Here is a 22,538-nt window from a genome sequence, read left to right on the forward strand (position 1 = left end):
TCTCCCTTTCCTTCCTCAATTGCTGCTCTCCTTTCTCACTTTTATCTAACCACAATGAAGCAGAGTATTTCAGTCTATTGTATCTATTGAATACAAATGAATATCCAAAAAAATTTTAAAACCAGGTAAGTTTAATGTCTCTTTTTTAAAAAACAAATTAACTAGCATGTTCCATAAATGAGGTCATTAAATGATCTTTATTTGTAAGGCTTAGTGGCACTTGATAGGAAAAAAAGATCCATCTCCTCCCTAGGCCCTCTCGTGGTTCTCTCCTGTAGGGGGTGAATTTCAAGAGGCCTGTGCATCTTTAGGAAAAAGCCCATGAACTTGCCCTAAAGAAGGCATTGAGCTTGGCTGCACCTCGGTTTCTATATCGATGAAATGGCAGTAATTCCATCCTGCCAACACATAGCACCCTTTAGCTGAGCCAGCTGACCCTCGGAAACCTAAGCCAGATCTCACTTTTTAAATTTCCACTCTCCCTACTATTACCCATTTCTTTAACTCTTACTACAAAATTTATTCAACAAACATATACTAACTCCTGCTAGTACCAGGTGCTGGGGATTCAGGGGTCAATGTGATACGGTATTGGACCCCAAGCAGAAGACTCGCTGGAACACAGACAAACTGAACACAGGGTGCCGGGTTCACAGGTATCCTCAGCTAGGAAGTCATGATGGGGGAGAGAGTGGGCACTTGACCTTGGCCAGGGGAACATCTTCCTGGAGTACAGCACACCTGAACTGAGAGTTGTTCTTTTACAGCTTTTACAAAGGTGTTTCTTATTATTGCTCATATTCTGCATGGGGCATTTAGAAATACACAGATCTGACTGCAGCTTGAAGGACTGGTGGAGAGTCCTTCTGCCTGGTCTGCAACCACTCATTCCCCCGTCAGATCCTTTTCCTCCCCGGGCCTCAGTTCTCCTGCTTCTTGCATCCCTTGGAAACTCGTGCCCCCCACCCCCTGCCCCAATCCCATTGTTATCTGTCCGCGAAAGCCTTTCGAGAATTCTGGTTGCAAAACCATCCTGCAAGCTCATTAATGTCTACGGTCTTCATCAGCTGCCATTTACAGAGTCAGCTGTGAAGATAACACTTCTCCTCCCACAGGATTGAATGAAACTGTGAAGGCCAAGGGTAAACGGCAGAGGGTTCTTACTGATACTAGAAGTGCTGCAAGGGAGCTGGGAGGCAGGTTTGGCTCCAAGTTGCAAAGAGCATGTCGCCTTGGAGCCTGTCACGGCTCTCTCGCACCCCAGTTAAAGACCAGGGCTGGGATGAGGGTCACTGGAAAAACGGGATGTGGGGGCAGCAGTTATAGGAGGGAAGCACCGTTGCAAGGAAACCTCACCGGGGCTTTGGGCAAGTTTGCTCTCTGGTGCAAACAAGCCAACCCTGTGGACTGAACTTCAGAACTGGCGACAGGTGTAAATCACACACCCAGATCTTTCCTCGATTTGCTTTTGGCCCCTTACTTACAAACCACTCGTGTGGAGTAGTCTGCCGGGCAAGACCGGGTGAGAAGGAAGTTCCCAGGGAGAGACGAGAGAGTAATGAAGACAATTCCCCTTGAGGAACTGGGGTGCGCGGGCAGACTCGGGGAGCGCTGGCTCGTGGGGTCCCTGCGGCCACTCGGGCTCCCGGAGCAGAGCGGCGATGAGGCTGCCGCTTTCTGCTCGGCCTCCGAGGCGCGGGCGCCCCAGGCCGGGTCCGCCAGCCCCGCAGCGGACAGAAGCGCGCTCAGGGCGCACCCCCGGCCGGGCCTCTCCAGCGAGGTCCCACCTTCATCCCGCATCTGCGCGTCGGCACACGCGCGGGCCGGCGGTGAAGCGCAGAGATGAGCCCAGGCCTGGCGCTTGGGTGGGAGCGGCGATTGGCGGGGTCCACAGGAGGAGGGCTGTGGGCCCCCCGGAACGCGGCGGCCGCTGGGCCCCGTCACGTTGCCCGGCGCGCGGTTGCCGGGTGACCCCGGGCTGTTTACCGTCGGGCGGGGAGCGCTGGGGCGCCGGGCTCGCTGCGCGCTCACCGCACCCACCATGGCCTCCCGCAGCGCGGGCACCCTACTGACCGAGTTCAATGCCGCCTACGTGCCCCCCGGCCTCATGCCCGGGTAAGGCCGCCGCCTGAACCCGTGGGGTGGAGTCCGCGTCTCGCCCGGAGAACCCTCCTCCGGCTCGAATCTCCGTCCCCGCGTCTTTGGGGTTTGAGGGAACCGCGAGCGCCAACGGTTCCTCTGGCTGGGGGCCTCCCCCGGGGCTGGCGCGCTCAGGGCAGGGGGTGGCGGGGACTCTCCGGGACCACGTTCGTAGAAAGTGGGTTCCCAGCGAGCGCCGAGCACACCGGGCCTGCGGCCCCGCAAGGGGGAGGCGCGGGAGCCCCCGCGTGAGGTTGGTGTTTGGAGACGCCTGGAAGGGAGCGAGAGCGTGGGGAGCTGAGAAGGGAGCCGTCTTTTCGGGCCCCAGCCCGGTGTGGCGCCCCCAGGATTCGCGTGGGGAGCTGAGAAGGGAGCCGTCTTTTCGGGCCCCAGCCCGGTGTGGCGCCCCCAGGATTCGCGCAGGAGTCGCATTTGTCGGATGAAGGACGAAAGGAGACCGGGTGGGCGCCTGGGTGGGTTTCGAAGTGGCACGGCGGGTGCACTGGCCGCCGGACTTTGTGGTCGGTTCTCCCACCGATCTCACCTAATCCTCACAGAATGCTGGCTTTGAAAGCTTCCCAGTCGGCAGATCTGCCTTGCCTTTAGCATTTTCAGATGCAGGGTCAAACCTACCTTTCCTTTCTCTGGCTGGTATCAAGCCCCACACATCTAAGATGCAAGTCTGACGGTCTCTTCCATTCTGTGGCCCCTTCTGTCAAAGTGTCTGAGATTTCCACTCCCAAGCTTTTTTCCCAGGGTGTAAGATTCTCTTTCTCTCCCCCACCAGTCGCCCCGGGCGTGGAGGGCAGGGACTGGATTCTGAGACGCTCCTGATGTCAAGCCAGGTGTGTTAGAAAAGGTGGCTTAGGGTTTTCCTATTAATCCTTTCCTTCATTTAGGCATTCCTTTGACAAAGACGTGCTGAGCGCTTGGGATGTGCCAGGTTTGTTATAAGACATACAAGCAGGGGCCGCCCTTGATGGGTCCCCGTTGCGGTGTAATCACATGAGGCTTAGTTCAAAGCCATCTTGGCAGCCCTGGAGAGTGGTGTTCATACCACATTCTGGGTGTTTATTATGGGGTTTCATTCTATACATTATTATATTTTTTTCTTCAGATCCCCACCATCCCCAGGTGGGACCTAACCCTCCCCAAGTGTCTCCCCCACTCTGTCTGGGGCCAGGAGGGGTTGTGTATTTCAGGAGCGATCCTGTGTTGCTCTTCTATCCATGCCCCCCGTCTGCAGCTCCCTCGAGCACCCAGTCCTGGGATTGATCTAGAAATTGTGATAACAAGTGAATCATAAAGAAGGCTCCAAGCGTGAGCTGGACTAGTCTGAATAGCTGAGCCTGTATCTGCGGCTTTTGCCACGGATCTTTCTGGGAGGGATATGCTGTCCCTAAAATCCCCATCGATGAGGAATGAATTATCTTTTGTTTCTAAATGCTACCTCATTTTGTTAACTTAATGAAAGAATCCCAGGTTCCCCACCACACCTGGATAATTAATTATAAATATTAATCACAGGATTTTAAGCACAGCCAGTCTCTTCTGACACTCAAATCATCCCCCTTACCAGTTTTATTCTTAGAGGCAGAGCATATTCCCAGTGGTAAGGACTTGGGAGATCTTGTGGCCCAGCCCCCTCCTGTTCCAGATGTGGTCACTGAGGTCTGCCCAGGGGAACTTGCTTGAGTCCCAAGCTGGTGATGGACAAGCCGGCAGTGTGAGCCCCCCGGGTGTGAGCACCTACTGTGTACCAGGCACTGTGCAGGGCTCTTTACACACTTTCTCTAAAAAACCTTTGCAACAACCCAGATGAGAAACCAACAGCTTGCCTGGGGTCATTCAGCAAGTTACCGTGCCATGTCCGTGTGACTTCAGCACCCAGGCTCTCCTCAATCCCTCCAATTGTTAGCTATTACCATTAGTTAGATCCCTGCCGTGTTCAAGGCCTGATTCTGGGTACCAAGGGAAACAGGATGCTGGGCTTCAGACTCGTTGCCATGGAGCTCCTCCTGGTTCTTTGCTGCTCTGGGCAACACAACCCTCAGGCACCTTGCCAGTGCCTGGCCTGTGTGCCCTCCCTGCAGTGAGCAGGGAATTCTTGGGTCCAAGTCCCTGGGATTGTAAGGCTTTTCAAGGGATGAGACCAGCCTCAGTGGGGGCTCTGTGCCTCCTGCTTGCAGGTCACATCTAAGTGGTATCCATCCCCTTGCTCTCTGCCTCCCACCACACCTCACCAGGCTCTTCGTCCAAACACTTGACCCGCCACTGTGCCTTCATTCATGGCCGGACTGGTGCTGCCCCTGACGCCCCCAGCTCTGCCCAGGGGCTCTCACCAGGAGCAAGGGCAGGGGGACTTGCCCCCCGTCACTTCCCCCTGTCTGCCTGGAGTGGCAGCTGGGCCCCTATCTGCCACTGAGCTGGGCTTGAGCCTTAGGGGCCGCAAGACCCTAAAATCAGTGCATTCCACTATCAAGAGGACATTCTCAAGAAGGTGGCCACACAGAGGTGACTATGTCCCCTTACCCGGAATCCCTAGACAGCCAGCTCTCTGGAGGGAAAAAGACTTGATCTGCAGCATTTCTCTCCTGTCTGTGGTATGAACCCTCCCACTGTGGCTGATTTCAAGCTAGCAGCACAATGTCACCGTGCAGAGCTGGGAAGAGGTGCATAGCAGCACACGGACCCGATCATTCCACCCTACACATGCAAGAGTCGTAACTAAACTCCAGGACACGGACGGTGGTGAAACATAGTGACATAATCAGGGAGTAATCAGTTTTGAGGGTTTATCACCTTTGTTTTCAATATAATTTCTTTAATTGTGACTTTATATAATTTAATTTTTTTTACAATTAAATTTTAATGCTGGCTTGTTTAACAACAGCTTGAAAAAAATCCTGGAACTTTAGTAATCAGCTCCCTTCGGCCAGTAGGAGCCAGTACTCACCACCTCCAGCACACCCCCGGCCCCTGCCAACTGCTGCAGGCCTGAGACCTCACCGGGCCAGGCCGGGACAGGGGACCCCCTTCCATTTCAGCCCAAGCCCTGGTGCTGCAGGTGCAGCCCTGGAGACAGGCCCGTGCATCCTCGGCTACAAAACAAAGGCCACATGCCAAAGGGATGTAGGAGACTCCATGTGCCCAGATAGGCAACTGATACCTCTCACACAACCCGGAAGAACTGGGGAGGCTTCCTAAGAACAGGGTGCCAGGGGCCGCTGGAGACCTAGGCTTTGTAACAGGGACCCTCCTTCTTTCCAGAAGAATTATCAGTCCTTTAAAATGTGCCTCCATTTGTCAGTTCATTTCAACAAATATGTACAGAGCATCTCCTGAGGGCCAGGAGTGCCAGGATGCAGACAGGAGGAGAACACCTCCTTCTCTCCCCACAGAGTTTATACTTCAGAAAGAAAGACTAGACTAAAGGCCCAGGTAATTGCAATATAGCCAGAATGTGAACTGGGACAGAAGAGAGTCACAAAGGGGGGCTCCTGCCCGGCTCAGTTGGAAGAGCATGATGACTCTTGATTTTGGGGTCATGAGTTCGAGCCCCACGTTGGGTGTAGAGATGACTTAAAAAAATTAAAACTTAAATAAAAAAAGTCACAAAGGGCACAGACAGTTCAATGGAGAGGACAAGCATGGTCTGTGGGTGGCTCCATGGAAAAGGTCTTAGAAATGCACCTTGAGGCATGGCTAAGGTCCCAAGGCAGGGAGAGGAGGAGAGGAGTGTCTTCGGGATGGAGGGGATGGCCCGAGGAGAGGCAGGGGTGAAGGTGCTGGCCGGATATGCCTCCAGAGCAACAAAAGCCTGTTTAGCTGGAGTGGAAAAGCTGCAACAAGGAAGTGGATGAGAAGGTTGGGAAGATCGCTCCCAGGGGCCCACATCAAGCAGGTCCTTGAGTGCCTAGCCCATTTGTACTTAATTTCCTAGACAACGGGGAGCCTTTGAAAGTTTGTGCCCAGGGGAAGGGTCTGCTGGCCCTGTACTCCGCAGGAAGTGTTTTGGAGAAGGCGCGCGTGGAATGAGGACGTGCTGAATAGTCACAAGTTAATTAGTTAATAAGGCTGCTCATGGGATCTCTGATGGCATGGTAATTAATTTTAATGTCAGGTCTGGGGCCAATCAGGGTCATCAAGAGGCAGGGAGGGATTGCTCCCTGTACGCACAGGAATACACACAAGATCATTGCCGGGGGTCCCAGCTGAGCACAGTCTCCCAGCTCGCGTGCAGGTGGCTGAGGAGGGGGTCAAGGAGGAGGTGTGGGAGCACCGTAGGGACTGTTGGATGCCCCGTTATGAAACCTGCCATTCCTGCCATTCCCCTCGGTTCTTTCTACCACGGCCGGCCACACGACCAACAACAGGCCTTCGGAAAGCTTTACGGTAGAACCACACAGGGTCGCCCTCAAGGCACACAACTGCAAGTGCGGGCAGGGGACACAGACCTGGCTAGCCGAGGCATGCCCTCTGAGTGCTACATGAATGTGAACGTGTGCACATATGTGCGCACCCCTGCGCCCCTCCCTGAGCAGCAAACTCTGAACAGGATCAGAAATCCAACCTTAGGAGGATTGCGGAGGAGGGGGCTTCTATTCTATTGGGATGCAAATATCTTGGCATTCAGAGAAGGTGGAAAATCGGGGAGCAGAGGAGGAGTATGGCAGAGAGCCTGGGGGTGGTGAAGACAAGAATCACAGGAACACGTCACATTTCTATAGCTCCTTTCTTCCGAGGAGCACCAAGGCCCCTGTGGGTGGGACGCTGTGTGCCCGCGTGCACTCTGCAGATCAGAGCCAAGCCCCTTGAAAGCAGTGTTCTGGGACATGGTGCCCCCGGGTTTCGGGACTTCTGCCCCCTCCAGCGGACGTTTATTGAGCACTAGTCCTGTGTTAGGTGCTGCGTAGGTGCTGAGGATAGAGGGGAACACAGATCAGCAGAGGAAGTGGATGAATGTGCGCCTGAGCGTGGACGAAGGATGTGACAATTCACGTTTGGTAGAGGGTGTGTGGTTAGGGAAGGCGACAGAGAGCTCTGGTTCTGTGAAAGGGTGGGGAACCCCCCGGGGGCAGGAGGAGACATGGCATCCCGGTTGGGTGGATGTGTGCGAAGGCTCAGAGGTGTGGGCAGCATGTGACGCTTCCGGGGCATTGGGCGCACGTGGGGAAGCGAGAAGCGAGAGGTGAGCCTTAGTGATGTGATGCATGTTTGAGAAAGATCATTCTGGCAGCAGTGTGGACAGCCGGCTGGAGGGGTGAGACTTGGTCTGGGAGACTGGCTGGGAGACTGAAAACTGCTCCAGCAAGCAAAGAGCCAGGCTGGCAGCCGTGGGAGAAGCACAGGGCCTAGGGACAGAAGGGGGATGGAGAAGGGAGGATGGCGTGAATCCTGGTTTCTGGCTGGTAAGGGGTGGATATGGGTGTCATTAAGCCAAGCAGAGCTATCCAGGAGGAGGAGGAACAGGCTGGTTTTGATCAGTCTGCACCTGGCACTCGTGGGCAAGCCCTATATGAACGACTAGGTATGTGAATCCTTAGCCGGGAGAAGAAACACAGAGACACAGCTCTGGGCATCCTTGGTGTATGGGCAGTATTGGAAGTCTAACATAAATGAGCTTTCCCAGAGGGAGTGGGTCTCTGAAAAGAGAAGAGGACTCTGGGGCATCTGGAAGCACCTAGAAGATAAGCAGGGGAAGAGAACGAGTTCCCAGGCCATCCCCCTCCACACTGAGGTTCTCTTCAAAGCCTGACCCCAGTGGAAGGCCCTTCTTGGGGCTCCACCAATCCCGCCCCCACCCCACCCCGGGGAATGGGCCTCTCTCCCTGCGTTTAAAGGCATCAGAGCTCTTGCACACATACCGTGTGTCTCAGTAAATACGGAATGAGGGGTTAGGCAGGAGGAAGAAGGGCCGAGGCTTGTGGACCTCTGGATTCCCAACACTGGCGCACAGTAGGTTCCCAGTAAAGTAATTCTTAACACTATCTCACTGTCTTAAAAAAAAAAAAAAAAAAGATACACATACAAAGCAGAAAGAAACAAAGCACCCCAAATCCGAACACCTAGAATGAACCAGGGTTAGCTTTTGGTGAACTTCCTTCCAGTTCCTCATTGGGCGTCTATTCAGCAAAAAGACTTGATGGCTGGCTGGCTGGGTGGGTAGAAAGATAGACAAAGCAATTCTATAAAAATATGATCATGCCACATTTGCTATTTTAAAATGAAAATCATGAAATGTAATCTTACTAGGACTTCACCGAAGAGAAAGATGCTGGCATAAAATGGAAGAATTCCCAGACTTTAGATTAATGCTAATTCAGCTCAAGAGATATTAATTCCTAAAAGATCTGTCTAAAAGAGAGGGAGGGAGGGAAAATAAAACCATCCAGGGGTGAGAGTCACTGTGTTGTGTGTTTTTCAACAACACATTTTAGATTTAGTTGCCATGGGTTGACTCTGCTTATAAATTCTTCGTAAGTGCACTCCCATCGCCCCTCCACCCACCCCCCCAATTTTTGTTGCCGAAATTATTTTTCCCTTTGACAGGTTTTATAACATTTACGTTCCGCGCTGTCACCAGACTTCACCTCGCTGCTATTTCTAGTTCCGTACTTAAATAGATTTGAAGCTAACCACCACTCCTTTTCACAGAGGTTCTACATTCTGGGTATTTCTTTCTTTTGAATCATCTCCTAGTTGGCAGGATTTCGTCACTGAACGCTACTTGCAAGGAGAGCCTATGGGTTGCTTTGGTTCCTGAGCTCTTTCTTGCCGGGAAAGGACCAGCGGCTGCCTTTCTATCTGAATGGCCGCTTGGCCAGTCTGATGTTCTTGGGTCACGCTCTTGTCCCGACACAATGTTGCAGACAACCTTTCTTTCATTTTGGTGCTGTCGCTGTATGATCTTTCTGTTGGGGTTTGACAGCACCTGATGACCAGCCTCTCTTTCATTCCTGCCTTCTGAACCACTGGAGAAGTAAGACAAAAGAGTGAAAGCTGATATGGGAGAACAGGACTGGTACTGGACCCCGGAAGGAGGTGGCAGAGGGCTGGATTGCGGCAGGCTCTCCTCCTGAAGGAGAGAGTGTGTGCGCCCAAAACAGCACCGAGGAGCCGTGTGGGCTGGCTTGCTTCCAGTGAAAAGCTTCTCCCCTCACTCCCTGCTTGGGCCCAGGCAACCTCCTTTCCCTCTTCAGCCCGCCAGCCCAACGTTCTTCCACCTGAAGGTGGAAGGACAAGTGGGGGTCGGAGGCACGTCTGTAGGGAGCTCCCTCCATGTGGAAGGACTTATCAGGAGGAAGGAAGAAGCTTCTTCCTACTGCCGGACTTTGACTGCTTGACTGTCTAGCTTATATTGTTATTCGGTTTCATACATAGCGCAAAGAACTCTCAGGAACTCTGTTTCTACCGCTCAGGTTATGTTTCTTGCAAATGAGTTTCTGCATCAGCGCGAGTGTTGCCACCGAGAAAGGGTGAGCCGAGGATGTTGGATTTGGCAATTGGATGATTTTACATTACTTTAATGAAAAAATACAGGCTCACATTGAAGCCGGGGTGGGGGGGAGGTGGTGGTGAAAAATCAGACTGAGGGAGGTCAAGGGAAGAATGGGAGAGGGAGAAACAAAGGCAGAAGGTACAGAACATTCCACAGGGAAATTCGGGAATAAGGGAAGAGAAAGAGTGGGATGCAAGGGGGCAAGGCCTACTGGAGGATTTTGCAACCTGGGAAAAATGCACACAAATGTGCGTGTTTATAGGCAGAGAGGAAGAAGCTAAGAGAGCAGGAGAGAGTATAGATGGCAAGGAGGGAGGACAGAGGCTGAGAGAAATAGAGAGGGACTGATGGGGGCGGAGGGAGGGCAGGAGGGGAGGCTCCGGACCCAGGAGGGGGGAAACCGTGGCAAAGAGGAGGACTCTGTCCCGGAAGTGGCCAAGGTGACCTCACAGGCATCACCAGCCCTACTGTCTTTCCAGGAGAGAAGGAGACCCAGCCATCATTGAGGAACTCGGGAGGATCCAGCAGAAGGGCAGAGGCAGGTGGGAGCAGGTTAGGATCCTGAGGGTCATGGTCTCAAGGATGGAGAGAAGCCACAGGCAGGAGAGGGAAGGCTGGGTGAATGCCTGAGTGCAGTGGAAAGCTTCTCCCCTCACTCCCTGCTTGGGCCCAGGCAACCTCAAGTGCTGCAAGATTCTAGAAGGGCACAGCTGCTGAGGGGAGGTAGGGCCAGGAACCAGGGAGGGGCTCTTGTTCTATTTTGCTCACAGTGGAGAGCAATTGGAAGGCCTGTCAGTAATCCCCGGGCTTGGCTTCCTGACTCCCGCCTGATGGGAAAAAGCAAGCCATGCACTGCTCTCTAATTTTATTGGTGAGGAGGCCGAGGCCCAGAGCAGCTGCTGCAGGTGACCCTGAAGCGCGGACCTTAGACCACAGTGCGCTTTGGCCTGGTGAGACGGGGAAGCCTGTGATGTCGCAGGGGCCGGCAGGCTCCCCGCACTCCCTGGGGCTTCCCTGGTAAGAGAACTCAGCTGAGCACAGGCGAGGCCCCTGGCATCCCAGCAGGGGAGGCCCCGGGGGTCCCTGCAGCACGGTCGTCGGGCATCGGTGTGAGCGGGCCCAGCTGGAAACATCACTGATGCTGTAGGCAGGCAGCCACTCATTTTGTTTGTTCCCTAAACGTTTCCTACTCAGACCACGTGCCAGACCTGGTGCTGAAAACTGGGGATCCAGAGGTTAGACATGAGCCAGCTATGCTCAAGGAGCTCCCAGCCTAGTGGCGGAGACAGAGACAAGAGCATTCAGAGTGAGGTTTGGCTAGTGGTGGGATGGGCACAGAGAACACGACCCACCTAGACCTGGAAGAGGTGGCAAGGAAAGGATCTTCAAGGAAGTGATAGGACAGGTCTGTTTTTTAAAAAAAGATTTATTTATTCAAGAAAGAAAGAGAGCACGAGCAGGGGGAGAGGCAGGGGGAGAGGCAGAGGCAGAGGGAGAGAGAATCCCAAGCAGACTCTGTGCTGAGAGTGGAGCCCAGTGTGGGGCTTGATCGCACGACCCTGAGATCATGACCTGAGCTGAAATCAAGAGTTGGATGCTTAACCCGACTGAGCCACCCAGGGGCCCCATAGTATTTAGCTTCTTAAGGCTCACAGTATTTAATGGGATCCTTTAGTATTTGTGGGCAAGCATCAGGAGCGGCGGGAGAGGGCAGGCATTCCTGATGGCTGGGGGGCACAGGGCAAATGCCATGGGAGAGACACGGGGTGGGAGGGAGAAAAAGCAGCTACAGGCAGGAAACTGCAAATGGCTCTTTACAACCCGGGGCGGGGCAGCTGGTGAGGCTGGAGAAGGAGGCGAGGTCCACTCTCAGACGGCCTTGAATGCCACGCTAAGGGCTTGACTTTAGAAGGTCAGTCCGGCTGAAGTATGGGAACGGGGTGGGAGGTAAGAGCGTGGTTAGGAGGATGAGGGGTTGCTGCGGCCACGGTCCAGGTAAGAGGCAGCGTGGCCATCTGGCCAGTGCTCTTCACCGAGATGGGACTAGCTGTTGGGGAGGTGGTGGGGAGAGATAGTGCCTGGGACATCTGAGGGAGAGGTCTAGGGTGCCACTGTGTAGGGGAGTCTGAGGGAACTTCTGGGCTGGAGATGAAGACCAGGGGTCATCCACACAAGGGTGACGGTTAAGGCCTCGGCATGGATACCATCACGCAGGGGACTGTGTGGGCTCAGGACGGACCCTGGAGGAAGAGAGCAGAGGAGGCGCGTCATGGTGGGCGGGGGGGAACCGGGAAGGAATGGTCAGAGAGGCAGGTGAAGACCAGCAGACAAGGAGAGAATAGTGTCCTAAAATCCAGGAGCGGCGTTTTGAGAAGGCAGAGGTCACCAACATCCAGTGCGGCAGGCGACCCGTGATGGCCTTGTCAAGGGCCATTTCAAGGGCACCATGGGGTCCAGGCCGGGTTTTAGGAGGTGAGAAGCACTGACCGGGAAAGCACTGATCTCTGTCCCTTGCACAAAGTCTGACGCTCCTGCTCTTCGGGGGTCGCCCGGTCTCCCCTCACTTGGCCGCAGCAAGCCTGGCTCTCTGTGTAAATCTCACCTGACTGGGGCTCCTTAGCGTCCTGTGCGGGCGTGTGTTCCCCGGGGTCTCCAGGGGCCCCGCTCGCCAGCCCCCTGCCCCTCTCGCTGGCCTCCGTGGTTGCAGTGGGCGATGGGGCTCCTGGCAGCTGGTGTGAGTGGCGCCTCACGAGGCCAAAGGCTGCAGCACGTGAACCCAGGCCTTGGCTGCAACCAGTCTGACAGCATCGTCACACTGCTGTGTCCCCCCAACTTCTGATATTCTCGCGACCCTTAACGAGATAGCAGCAGGAGGCCTGCCATCTTCGGAATGGAGAGTGACTTGTCTGCAGGCTTGCTTGGGGCTCAGGATGGGGCCCCGGTGCTCTGGTCCCTGCCTCAGCCTCTAGTCTGGAGGGATGACCGTCCTCTATAGGGAGGAGAGGCCCAGAGCCTCTTTCCCTCATCGTGCCCCGGAGCCCCGAGCTGGGCAGTGCCCCTTAGGGAAGCTTCTCAAAGCCCAGAAGTGACCCACGGGGCCCACTGACCCCATCCCTGGGTTTTCAGGGCCTCTCTTGGAACTGGCCCTGGAACCTTGCACTGATCTCCCTTCCCGTTCTCCCCACTCCCCATTACCATGGCAGGTACCAAGGCCATGTCCCCAGTGTGGCCTTCTCCTTTGGCTCCCCCTACGGCACCACCACCCTCAAGTACTTCCAGGACCAACGCCACGCTGCCCTGGAGAAGAGCCACACTCCCTTCAGCAAAGGCGGCCACTTCCCGACCCTCTTCTCCTCCAACCCCGACCTGGTGCTGAGTAAGCGCTCCCACACCCGGGACCGCTGGCTGCACACCCCCGTCTACACCCGCTTCAACCTGGATAGTGACCGCTCCGCCCAACTCATGGGTTTCTACCAGGTGGGCTGCCCTGGGCTGGGCTGCTACCTCCTCTCCGTGGCGGTGGGGGAGTGGGCTGGAGCGATGGCGGGGCCAGAGACCTCTCACCCTCAAAGAGTGACTTTGTTTGCTTTTTCTGAGCCCCTGAGCTAGCAAGGAACCTATGAGTTTGGCTAGGGGCACTGGGGACAGGGCTCGGGACTCGGTTTCTTAGATGCCCCCTCCATCCCAGGGACTCCTGGGGCTCTTGTCCCTGTTTATCCCCACTGCGGGTAGAACTGGAGCCTTTGGGGATGTGCCCACCCTCACCTCTGCCCCGTGGCCCTGTGGGCCCTTGCTTACTTCCTACTAGAGTAAAAGGCCAAAGATTCACCTACAGGATGACCCCCCCCAACACACACACACATAGGGCCCACTAAGCCCCCGTCCCCGACTGTCCTTGCCCACCTGGGTCCTGGTCCCCACCTGACACCTCTCTGTTTCACAGACCCTCTGAGAATGTGCCCCGAGTCAACCTCAGCCCCAGACTGGAACCTAACTGCCCACCCCCTGATGTTCTGGTCCTGCTCCTCTGGCTCTTAAAGCCTCCTCTGGGTCCGGTTCAGACACAACCCCAGGGGCCACAGGCACCGAGGTGTTCGCCCACCTCCCTGGGGGCCGGGGCTCATTCTCTGCTGTGTTCCTAGAAACCCCACTCTCTCCCTCTTTTCTCTTGCAAACATCCCTCCAGCCTGAGTTCAAGGACGCGGGTACCTCCTGGTCCTTAGGGCAGAGAACTGTATGAGAAGGCAGCTTCCCCAGGGAGAGGACCGAGTCAACGCTGTCAGACGTCCAGGGGCTGGGGAACTGTGTCAATGGGCACAGAAGGGTCTTTGCTCTCCATCATGGCTCTCACACAGAGGACCCCCCAGTCCTGGGGAGGAGGGGGGAGGGAGAAACAAACTTGCCACCTGCTGAGCCAGGAGTCACATACCTTACCTCTGCTGGTTGCTTGTCTCCTTTACTCTCCCTAGCAAAGCTGGTACGCTGTGGGCCATTATCCCCGTTAGACAGACGGGAAGCTGGTCTCAGGGAGGACACCCAGCTGGGGACTCCAACAGGGGCATTAGGGGAGGCAGCCCCCACCCCCTGCCCAGGTATAGCCAGGTGGGAAATGCAGGGGCCCCGCGTCACTGCTGCATACTAACAACCTGTCATCTCTTCCTTGGGTCGAGCTGTAGATGGCACAGTGGCATCGGAAGTACTATCTAGACAAGACGGGCATGGTGCCCCGGGTCCCCTACTTCGTGCTGCCTGTGAAGGAGCGGGAACGGTACCCCCTCCCCACCGACCTGTGAGTGCCTGCCCTCCCTTCATTCATGCATTCTACAGACACATGTCCATGGGCACCTGCTTTCAGCCAGGCACGCAGCCACTCAGCCTGAGAAATGAGTTAAGGTCTGGCCCTAAGGAGCCTACAGTGCAGAGGGTGATGGTTACAGAGCAAGGGGTCAGGGTTTGGGCAGCCTCACAGGGAAACCAGGAACCTGAATGAGCGGAATCAGAAAGAGTGTTTTCCTGGCCAGATGCCTGGGGAGTTTGGGAGCAAACCCCACCATCTTTGCTGGCCCGAACCTGCAGGCTTCTCCCCTGCAATGGCAGCCTTGCAGCTACACTCGTCCAAACGTGGTCACCGCTGCTCTGAGCAGTGAGGAACTGCTGCCCTCTGGCGGACACAGAGGACACTACACAGAGCAGGGAATTGGTCCCTCCCTCCAACTCTGACCAGACTCAGAAAATGTTGTCTTCGGGACTACAAAATAGCTTTCAAAGTCCAACTGTCCATCTAACAAAATGTGAACTTTCCCCACTGCCTGAATCTCACTGCTTTTATCCAGGAGAGCTGCTTTTCCCAGGGAAGGCCAGCTCTGCCCTGTAAGATAATCCAGGTACATGTTTGTCTTGCTCTCCCTCCTGACACCAAGGCATGGAAATCAAGTCCGTGCTGCCAAGGCGTTGTGTGGGGAAGGAGGCATCAGGAGGTCAGTGGAAAGATCTTGGGTTTCCAACTACATGCTGACCATTTGCTTGCCTCAAGAACCCCAAGCCTCGCCACCATCATTATTGATAAGGCAGCAAAACTTTCCATTGAGTTTAATGGTTTTTTAAAGACACAAATTTAACTGCCTCTGTAGTTTCCTCTCTGTAAGATAGAGGGACCCATTTTATAGATAGGGAAACTGAGGTTTAGTGATGGCCTCAGAAACTTGTGCCAGGTAGCAAGTCTGGTTGGAGGTAGAACCTGGAGAAACCAAGATCTCCTGACACCAACTCTAGGACTCTGGGTTGGCCATCTCCACCCCTTGGGTGGCTCTGAGTCAGACCAAACCTGGAGGCAGTGTGGGGCCTCTCCTGAGGACATATCTCCTCTCGAGATCACTCTGGGCCGGATCTGCACCTCCCCCAGCTGTGGGGAGCCTGGGATGCCCCAGCTCCATTTCTTCTCCGAGTTTTCTGGCAGCATATGCAGCTGATGGCTTCACACAGCTCAGAGGGCCAACCAGGTCATTGGGAGTAGTAGGGTCAGTGCCTGCACGCAGCCCTTTTCCTGATCACCACTGTGGCTTGGGGCAAATCCCTGCCCTTTCCCGAGTTTCATCACCATCACCACCATCACTACTATCACCATTATATCACCATCACCATCATCACTGTCACCACCATCACTATCACCACCATCACCATCATCATCATCATAACCATCACCATCACCGTCACTACCATCACATCACCACCATCACCACCACCATCACCATCATCACCATACTGTCATCACCATCACCACCATCACCACCATCACCGTCGCCACCATCACCACCATCACCGTCGCCACCATCACCACCATCACCAGCATCATCATCACCATCAACACCATCACCGTCACCACCATCACCATCGCCACCATCACCATCATCACCATACTGTCATCATCACCACCATCACCATCACCACCACGATCACCACCACCATCACCATCATCATCACATGACCACCATCACCATCATCATTGTCATCACCATCACCATCCCACCATCGCCACCATCACCACCACCATCACCATCATCACCACCATCATATCACCACCATCACCACCACCACCACCATCACCATCATCACCATCACCATCACCATCATCACCACCACCATCACCATCATCACCATACTGTCATCATCATCACCACCATCACCACCACCATCACCACCATCACCATCATCACCATCACCACCATCACCATCACCACCATCACCGTTGCCACCATCACCACCACCGTCACCATCACCGCCATCACTATCACCACCATTACCATCACCACCATCATCACCATCATCACCATTTCTTATATTTGTTGAGTGTTTCCTCCTTGTCCAGCATTATTGAAGTGCTTTATAAGCATTACCTCATTTACTCCTCAAAACAAAGCTAAGACAGGGCGCCTGGGTGGCTCAGTCAGTTAAGCGACTGCCTTCAGCTCAGGTCATGATCCTGGAGTCCCGGGATTAAGTCCCGCATCGGGCTCCCTGCTCAGCGGGGAGTCTGCTTCTCCCTCTGACCCTCCTCCCTTGCGTGCTCTCTGTCTCTCATTCTCTCTCACAAATAAATGAATAAAATCTTTAAAAAACAAACAAACAAACAAAAAAAAACAAAGCTAAGACAGATGTACTAACATTAGTCCATTTTATGTGTCCACTTCCAGCAAGAGTTGAGCCAGAATCTGACAGCCATGTTCTGTCTGACACCCATGTTCTCTCTCTTAACCACTGTACCATTGTACAAGTACAAATTATTCTGATCTGAACTGCAGGGTGACTTATCAGATGTTGAGCTGATGAGCATTCATAGGGTCAGGATGGGCTAGAACACTGGGCACGCAGGGCTGTGGATGGGCATCCCCCCCACCTCCCTGGCACACTGCATAATGCTGGCTCCATCCTTGCCCCCAGTCCTCCTCTGACCCCAGAGAAGAAGTGGCACCTTTTAAGAGTATCCCCTGAGAACCTGAAGACCTACCAGACATTCCCCTCGGGGAAGAGGGTCTCCCCACACGAGCGGCAGAAGAGAGATCGCTACTTTGAGTTCAGAGCATGATGTCTGAGAGCCTGGCTCTGGCCAGGTTGGCTTTTTGGAATAAAATCTTTAGCCACGAACAAACCCATGGTCTTCTCCTCTGAGCTCCAGGAACATTTGGCCGCAACAAGGACATGCCTGAGGGTCACACAGCACTGGGTCTTAAGGCCTGTAGAAAGCTCAGCTCAGGGTTTCAAGCCAGTAGAAAGCAGTGTCCAGTGACCTACTGGGCCCCCCCCAACCCTTCCTCTGAGGTGGGGGCAGGTAGGACCAAGAACTGAAGGGCTCCTGAGTCTTGGTGGCGGTTCACTCAGGTACAGAGATACCTCCCATCTGCTTCCACGAGTATAATCGAGGAAGCCCCATGATCGCATGTCTGAGAACGATGGGGAAGTGACCATGGAACAATTGCACAGGGGGTCGGATGCAAAGGACTTCTAGTTTGAGCCCTGACTTGGCATCATTTAGTCCGCACACTTACTTGTGAGGGAGGTGGTGTTGGCCCCACTTTACTGATAAAGACACGGAGTCTTGGAGGTTGAGAAAGTTGCCCAAGCTCCCACAGCTTAGAAGTGACCCAGTGTTTTGACCCAAGCCCTCGTTTTCCCACTACATAACCTGCCTGTGGTCCATGTGGAGACTCAGAGGTAGGGATGACTCAGCCCTGAAGCCCTTCTGGTACTGGAGAGAAAAAGCTGTGTCCAGCAACCTCTCTCTGCATTCTGCCCAGACTGGCATGCACAGGCTGATTTGGCATCTCCCCTGGGGACTACTTCTAGAACAACACAGGAGGGAGTGACCCAGGACTAAGCCATTCTTCAAGGAAATGGGGGGAATGGGATCCCAGGTCACATGCCTGAGGTGGGGAGTCTGGAGTGTCTGCTCTCACCAGGCTGCTGCTTCTCATTTCCTGGGAGGCCTCCTGCCTGCTGGGGCAGGGGACAGGATGTGGGGGACAGCCCCTCCATAGACAGGATCTGGGATGGGGACCTCAGGCCAGGTACGTATCCACATGACAGGGTTTCTCCAACATTCCAGCATCTCTTAGAGTTGATCAAGGGACTGTCATCAATCAATGGGAAATTTATTACCTCTTGAATGGGTGAAACAGGACCTAAAGGCAAAGAGACCACTGCAGGTTCAAGTACATGTCAATGAGTACAGTGAGACAGCCCCTCCCCTGGGAGCTGGTGTTTAGACACCTCCTTAGAGGACCATGTAAATGAGAAAAACTGTGTGCCCATCAGAGAGGCATCTGTCAGCTCTCAGAGACCCTATAAGGGGCTTCTCCTGTGACCCAGACTCCTTGACCACCTGGGTGCCAAAGGGTCCCTGTGGTGGCCGAATTCATTCCAGGATTTGGCTGAAGAGCAAAGCAAATAAACCCCAACTGCTGGTCCACACTGTTGCATCCTGGAGCCTGGGGTTGCCAAGTGGGTCCTAGATGTCTTCTCCCGTGACAAGGACTGGGAAGCCGGGCACCAACCGGAATGACCGCTATATACATGTCTCTGTACAGTCGGCAGCAGGAGATGCTGGGAGGTAGCTCCAGTGAAGGAAGGGAATGATGTGGATTTTCTGCATAAACTTCATCCCATTTGGCCTGGTCCCTGCTGTGATGTGGGTTGGGATTTGAACCCTGTCCTCAAAAAGGCTGGTCATCCCAGCTAGCTTGCTGTCATCGGCAAACTTAAGCCCTAGAATGAGCAGTCCTTAATAAAAGGTACTTCTATGCGATCCTGTATTCAAAAGATGAACTGGTGGGGGGATGGGAAAGGCTTTTGTTTAGCTTTATTGAATAAACAATAGTCCAGAAGTGAGGTAGGACAGGGACAAAGTCATACTTCTGCTCAGAGTCCCCCAGTGCCCGAAGGGGGTTGAATTCCAAGTTCCAGTGGTCCACCTCGAGGCTGCCAGCTCAGGTATTTGTGACAACATCAAAAGCCCCAGAAGTGAATCCGAAAGGAGCTGAGAGAAAGCATCCCATGAGCCACCCTGAGCTACAGCTCTAAAATGCCCTCCACTCTCTAGGTTCATAGTGGTCCTGGAGGCCCCCTCTCGTCCCTCTCTCTGGGATGGCCGGTTTGCAATTGTTGCAAACCCTCCCAAAGCCTTATGTTCCTTTTAGCATCACCAGAAAGCGAAGAGTGTCAGAACCTCGTGGTGCCAAAACCAATGGAAAGAAATGGGAGAGATTCAAAGAGAAAGGCAAGGAGGACAGGATTCTGGCCTCAGTTATGTGCTGAGCTGTTCTGGAAGAAGAGGAATTACCCTTAGTTGGGGTGGTTCCTAGTGTGGACAGCCTTTCAGAGGGTCTGCCCAGGCCTGGGCCCCAAAGCAGCCGGGTTGGCCTGGAGAGCCCTCTCCTCCCACCACGTGACTGGAAGAGGGGTGGACACCTGACCCGACTCGGGCTAATCGGATTCTCTGGGAATTTGGAGTCAGAGCTGAGAGATACTACTTTGGAGTGACCGACTGCTGCCGGGAGGCCATGAGTGGCCTCCTGTTTGACAAAGGAGAGATTTCTGGTTTGCATGTAGAGCTAAGTGCAGAGGAGCTGAGGAGAGAGGCAGAGACTCCAGGCACAGAGAAGAGAGAAAATACACTATCTTCGGTTCCTGACCAGGTATTCTCTGAGGTCTAGTTGTCTTTATTCTTTTTCTGATTGGTTGGTTAAACCATCATGCGTGGGCATTCTTTGCTATCAAATTCACCTAGACTATAAGACCAAGGGCAGACGTATGCAAACAGATGCCAACTCCACCCAGTAAGGGCATTCTAACAGGGCTGTGCGATCATGAATGGGCTGCCTCCAGGGGTGGTGCTTTCCCCATAACTGGAAGGATCCAAACAAGATGGTTAAACATGGCCTGGGCAATATGGAGATGGCCAATCATCTCAAGGGTGTCTGCATCAAGATACAAGACCATTAATGCCCCTTCTGCCTGAAACAAGGTTTGGAAATACTCCATGACGAACATCTTTACACCCCCGTGCAAATCCCCGACTCCTGGTGACCTCTGGAGTTGTGGGGGCAGGGGAGCAGGATGGGCAGTGGCAAAGGCCACCCGCCGGTCAGTCCTAGAGGCCCCTGTACCTGGGGGGAAGACACCAGTGTGCCAGGCCAGCTCTAGATGGTCAGTACCTGAAGTCAGGACCACCCGCATCATTTGCAGAGCCTGGAATGTAATCTTGCCTTTTCTGGTTAAAACCCCACTCCTTCTTTCTAAAGGTTGGAAATGTAGGTTACCTAATTTCTCCAAAGCTCCAGGTTTGCTGACTCTGAAAGAATCGGCAAAGTACCCTGGAAACTCATGACCTCCTTGGGAAGATGAGGGGCTTCATTGGCTCTTCCTGGGCCCCCCCCCCCCCACTATGCTGGTCTCTCCCCTTCCCCCACTCCAGAACACCTTACTTCATGAAGTCTGGAGACTTGGCCATAGCATGTTCAAACTCTGAGAAAGACAGCATGTTGTCATTGTCCAGATCCGACTCATTCAGGACCTGGCCAGGGGTGCAGAAGGAGCCAGAGAGCAGAGAGGAGCCCAGTATGAGAAAGTGAGATGGGGACACAGGCGGAGAGGAAAATGTCTCACACCAAGTGCTGCCCATAGGCCAGGCTCTCTGCTAGGTGCTTAACATGCATGTGACTTCTCCCTCCCTTGAGGCAGATGTTCTTCTCCCCGCCCCCCCCCCCCACTACTCCCCACCCCAGACAAAGACATGGAGATGCAGAGATAAGGTTATGTGCACTGAGGTCTGTCTGGGACCTCATGGGAAGAGTCCCCTTCGTGCCTCCAGCACAAACTTGGCAGTGAAAATGGGTGCAGGGGTGAATGGGGTGACATCCCCCACCCACACCTATATCCGGTCACAAGGCAGGGGCCAGTACTTGCAAGGGGCCCTGTCAGGCCTAGGAGGCAGTGATGACCTTTCATGGTTTTATCTTTGTTTCTAGTTTCAATCCAGACCACAAGCACTTGACGGTTCCCATGGTCTTAGGACAAACAGATTCATGAGGCTGCCTTCATGTCCTGTCACACTTTGGACTGTCACTCTAGGACATCTGGGATAACGTGGGAAAGGGGACGTGGTGATGTGTCCATCTGAGGCTAAGCTGCTGTCGGGCCACCTGCCCACAGTGACTGCAGTGTGGGTGGGAGGACCCTTTGGAGTGGGTGGCTCGGGCACCTGCTCTTGGGGACCCTGGAAGGAAGGACTTTGGAGGAAAGACGCAAACTTGGGTGATATCACTTGGGTGATAGTTGCCTCCAGCTGTGTGCCCATCCCTCAGGACACCCCACCCTGCCTGCCACCCAGGGGCTTTGGGGGATGGCCTGGCCCAACCCAGCCTGTGTGGCCCCAGGGCACACACGTGGTTCGTGAGGTCAGTCAGCAGGTCCTCAGACACGTCATCACTGTTGAGCAGTCGGAGGACAATCCTCTGCAGGTCCTCCTCGTCGATGAAGCCATTCTCGTTAAAATCTGCAAAGAGAAGGCAGAGTGTGAGAGGAAAGGGGAGCTTCCTCAGCCTTCCAGGAGTCCAGGGAGCCATGGGCCCACAGAGCCCCACCGTCCCAGGTGGGCCTCGAGCCTGGCCCTCAGAGAGCCCTGGGCAGGCAAGTAGCAAAGGGGGCAGGGGGGTGGGTTGCTGCAGACCCAGGAGGTGCTGAATAACATGATAAACACAGCAATAGTCATGAGCATTCACCTGTCCGCTCAGACATGTCCTGAGAGCTTCACCTGTTTTCAGTCACTTCACAGTCAACCTTTTATGAGTCTCACTCTGCCAAAAGGACACTGAGGCACAGAGGTGTGAGATGTTGGCCCACGCTGCCGGTAAGTGGGAGGCGGGATTTGGACCCAGCTAGGCTGGTCCCCAAGCCTGCGTCACCCACCGTGCTATGAAAATCTTCACCTCAGAGCTCATTAAGCCAGTAGATGGTTTGGTGACCGGGAGCTGGGAACGCCTGGCCTTGAGCACAGGTCCCTGCTCCTGGCCCTGCGCAGGGTGACCTGAGCACCTGCCCCGCCTGTGCTGAGGATAATGCCCAGCATCCACTCCAGGGAGCACCCTGACCCTTGTCAGACCTTGAGTCCTCCTTTTTGAATTCAAAAATATGGTCATTCCTATGAAAATACTGTAACATTGTATGTCAACAACAACAAAATGTGGGCATTACACAAGCTCCCGGCACCCTGGACGGCCCCCTACCCCCCGCCCCGGGTGTGTTTAACCCAGTTCCCTACAGAGGCGCCTTGGAAGGGTGTGCCTGGGCCTCTCAGTGCCTGCTGCAAGTCTCTACAGGCCCGGAGTGCTTCTACCCCCAGCCTTTG

The 22,538-nt window shown here is 54.3% G+C and overlaps 2 protein-coding genes across 2 annotated transcripts in view; one reads left to right on the top strand and one right to left on the bottom strand.

Moving 5' to 3' along the window:
* Positions 1-2,041: 2,041 nt before the first annotated feature.
* CIMIP2C (ciliary microtubule inner protein 2C) lies at positions 2,042-17,222 on the top strand. The gene is made up of 4 exons (XM_045883722.2): positions 2,042-2,115; positions 12,844-13,117; positions 14,317-14,429; positions 17,078-17,222. Exons 1-4 carry the CDS (start codon positions 2,042-2,044, stop codon positions 17,220-17,222), a joined length of 606 nt encoding a protein of 201 aa, XP_045739678.1.
* Positions 17,223-19,138: 1,916 nt separating this feature from the next.
* Positions 19,139-22,538, bottom strand: part of CIB4 (calcium and integrin binding family member 4) — a 46,258-nt gene continuing 42,858 nt past the window's right edge. Inside the window, exons 5-7 of the mRNA XM_045883947.1 lie at positions 21,577-21,686; positions 20,617-20,705; positions 19,139-19,169 (exon numbers count right to left, since the gene is read on the bottom strand). Of these exons, the coding sequence (XP_045739903.1) occupies positions 19,139-19,169; positions 20,617-20,705; positions 21,577-21,686 (230 nt within the window). The remainder of the gene's footprint in view (positions 19,170-20,616; positions 20,706-21,576; positions 21,687-22,538) is intronic.

The sequence above is a fragment of the Mirounga angustirostris genome, unplaced genomic scaffold, assembly GCF_029215605.1.
Source record: "Mirounga angustirostris isolate CCGP_5_RB_7025 unplaced genomic scaffold, mMirAng1.0.hap1 SCAF_10, whole genome shotgun sequence".
Lineage (NCBI taxonomy): Eukaryota > Metazoa > Chordata > Mammalia > Carnivora > Phocidae > Mirounga > Mirounga angustirostris.

What these genes read in the sequence shown, in the direction of transcription:
- CIMIP2C (XM_045883722.2), top strand. Translation starts at nt 2,042, where the DNA reads ATGGCCTCCCGCAGCGCGGGCACCCTACTGACCGAGTTCAATGCCGCC. An exon ending in AACTCATGGGTTTCTACCAG is followed by an intron (nt 13,118 to 14,316) that starts GTGGGCTGCCCT and finishes GTCGAGCTGTAG; the next exon opens with ATGGCACAGTGGCATCGGAA. An exon ending in TACCCCCTCCCCACCGACCT is followed by an intron (nt 14,430 to 17,077) that starts GTGAGTGCCTGC and finishes CCTTGCCCCCAG; the next exon opens with TCCTCCTCTGACCCCAGAGA.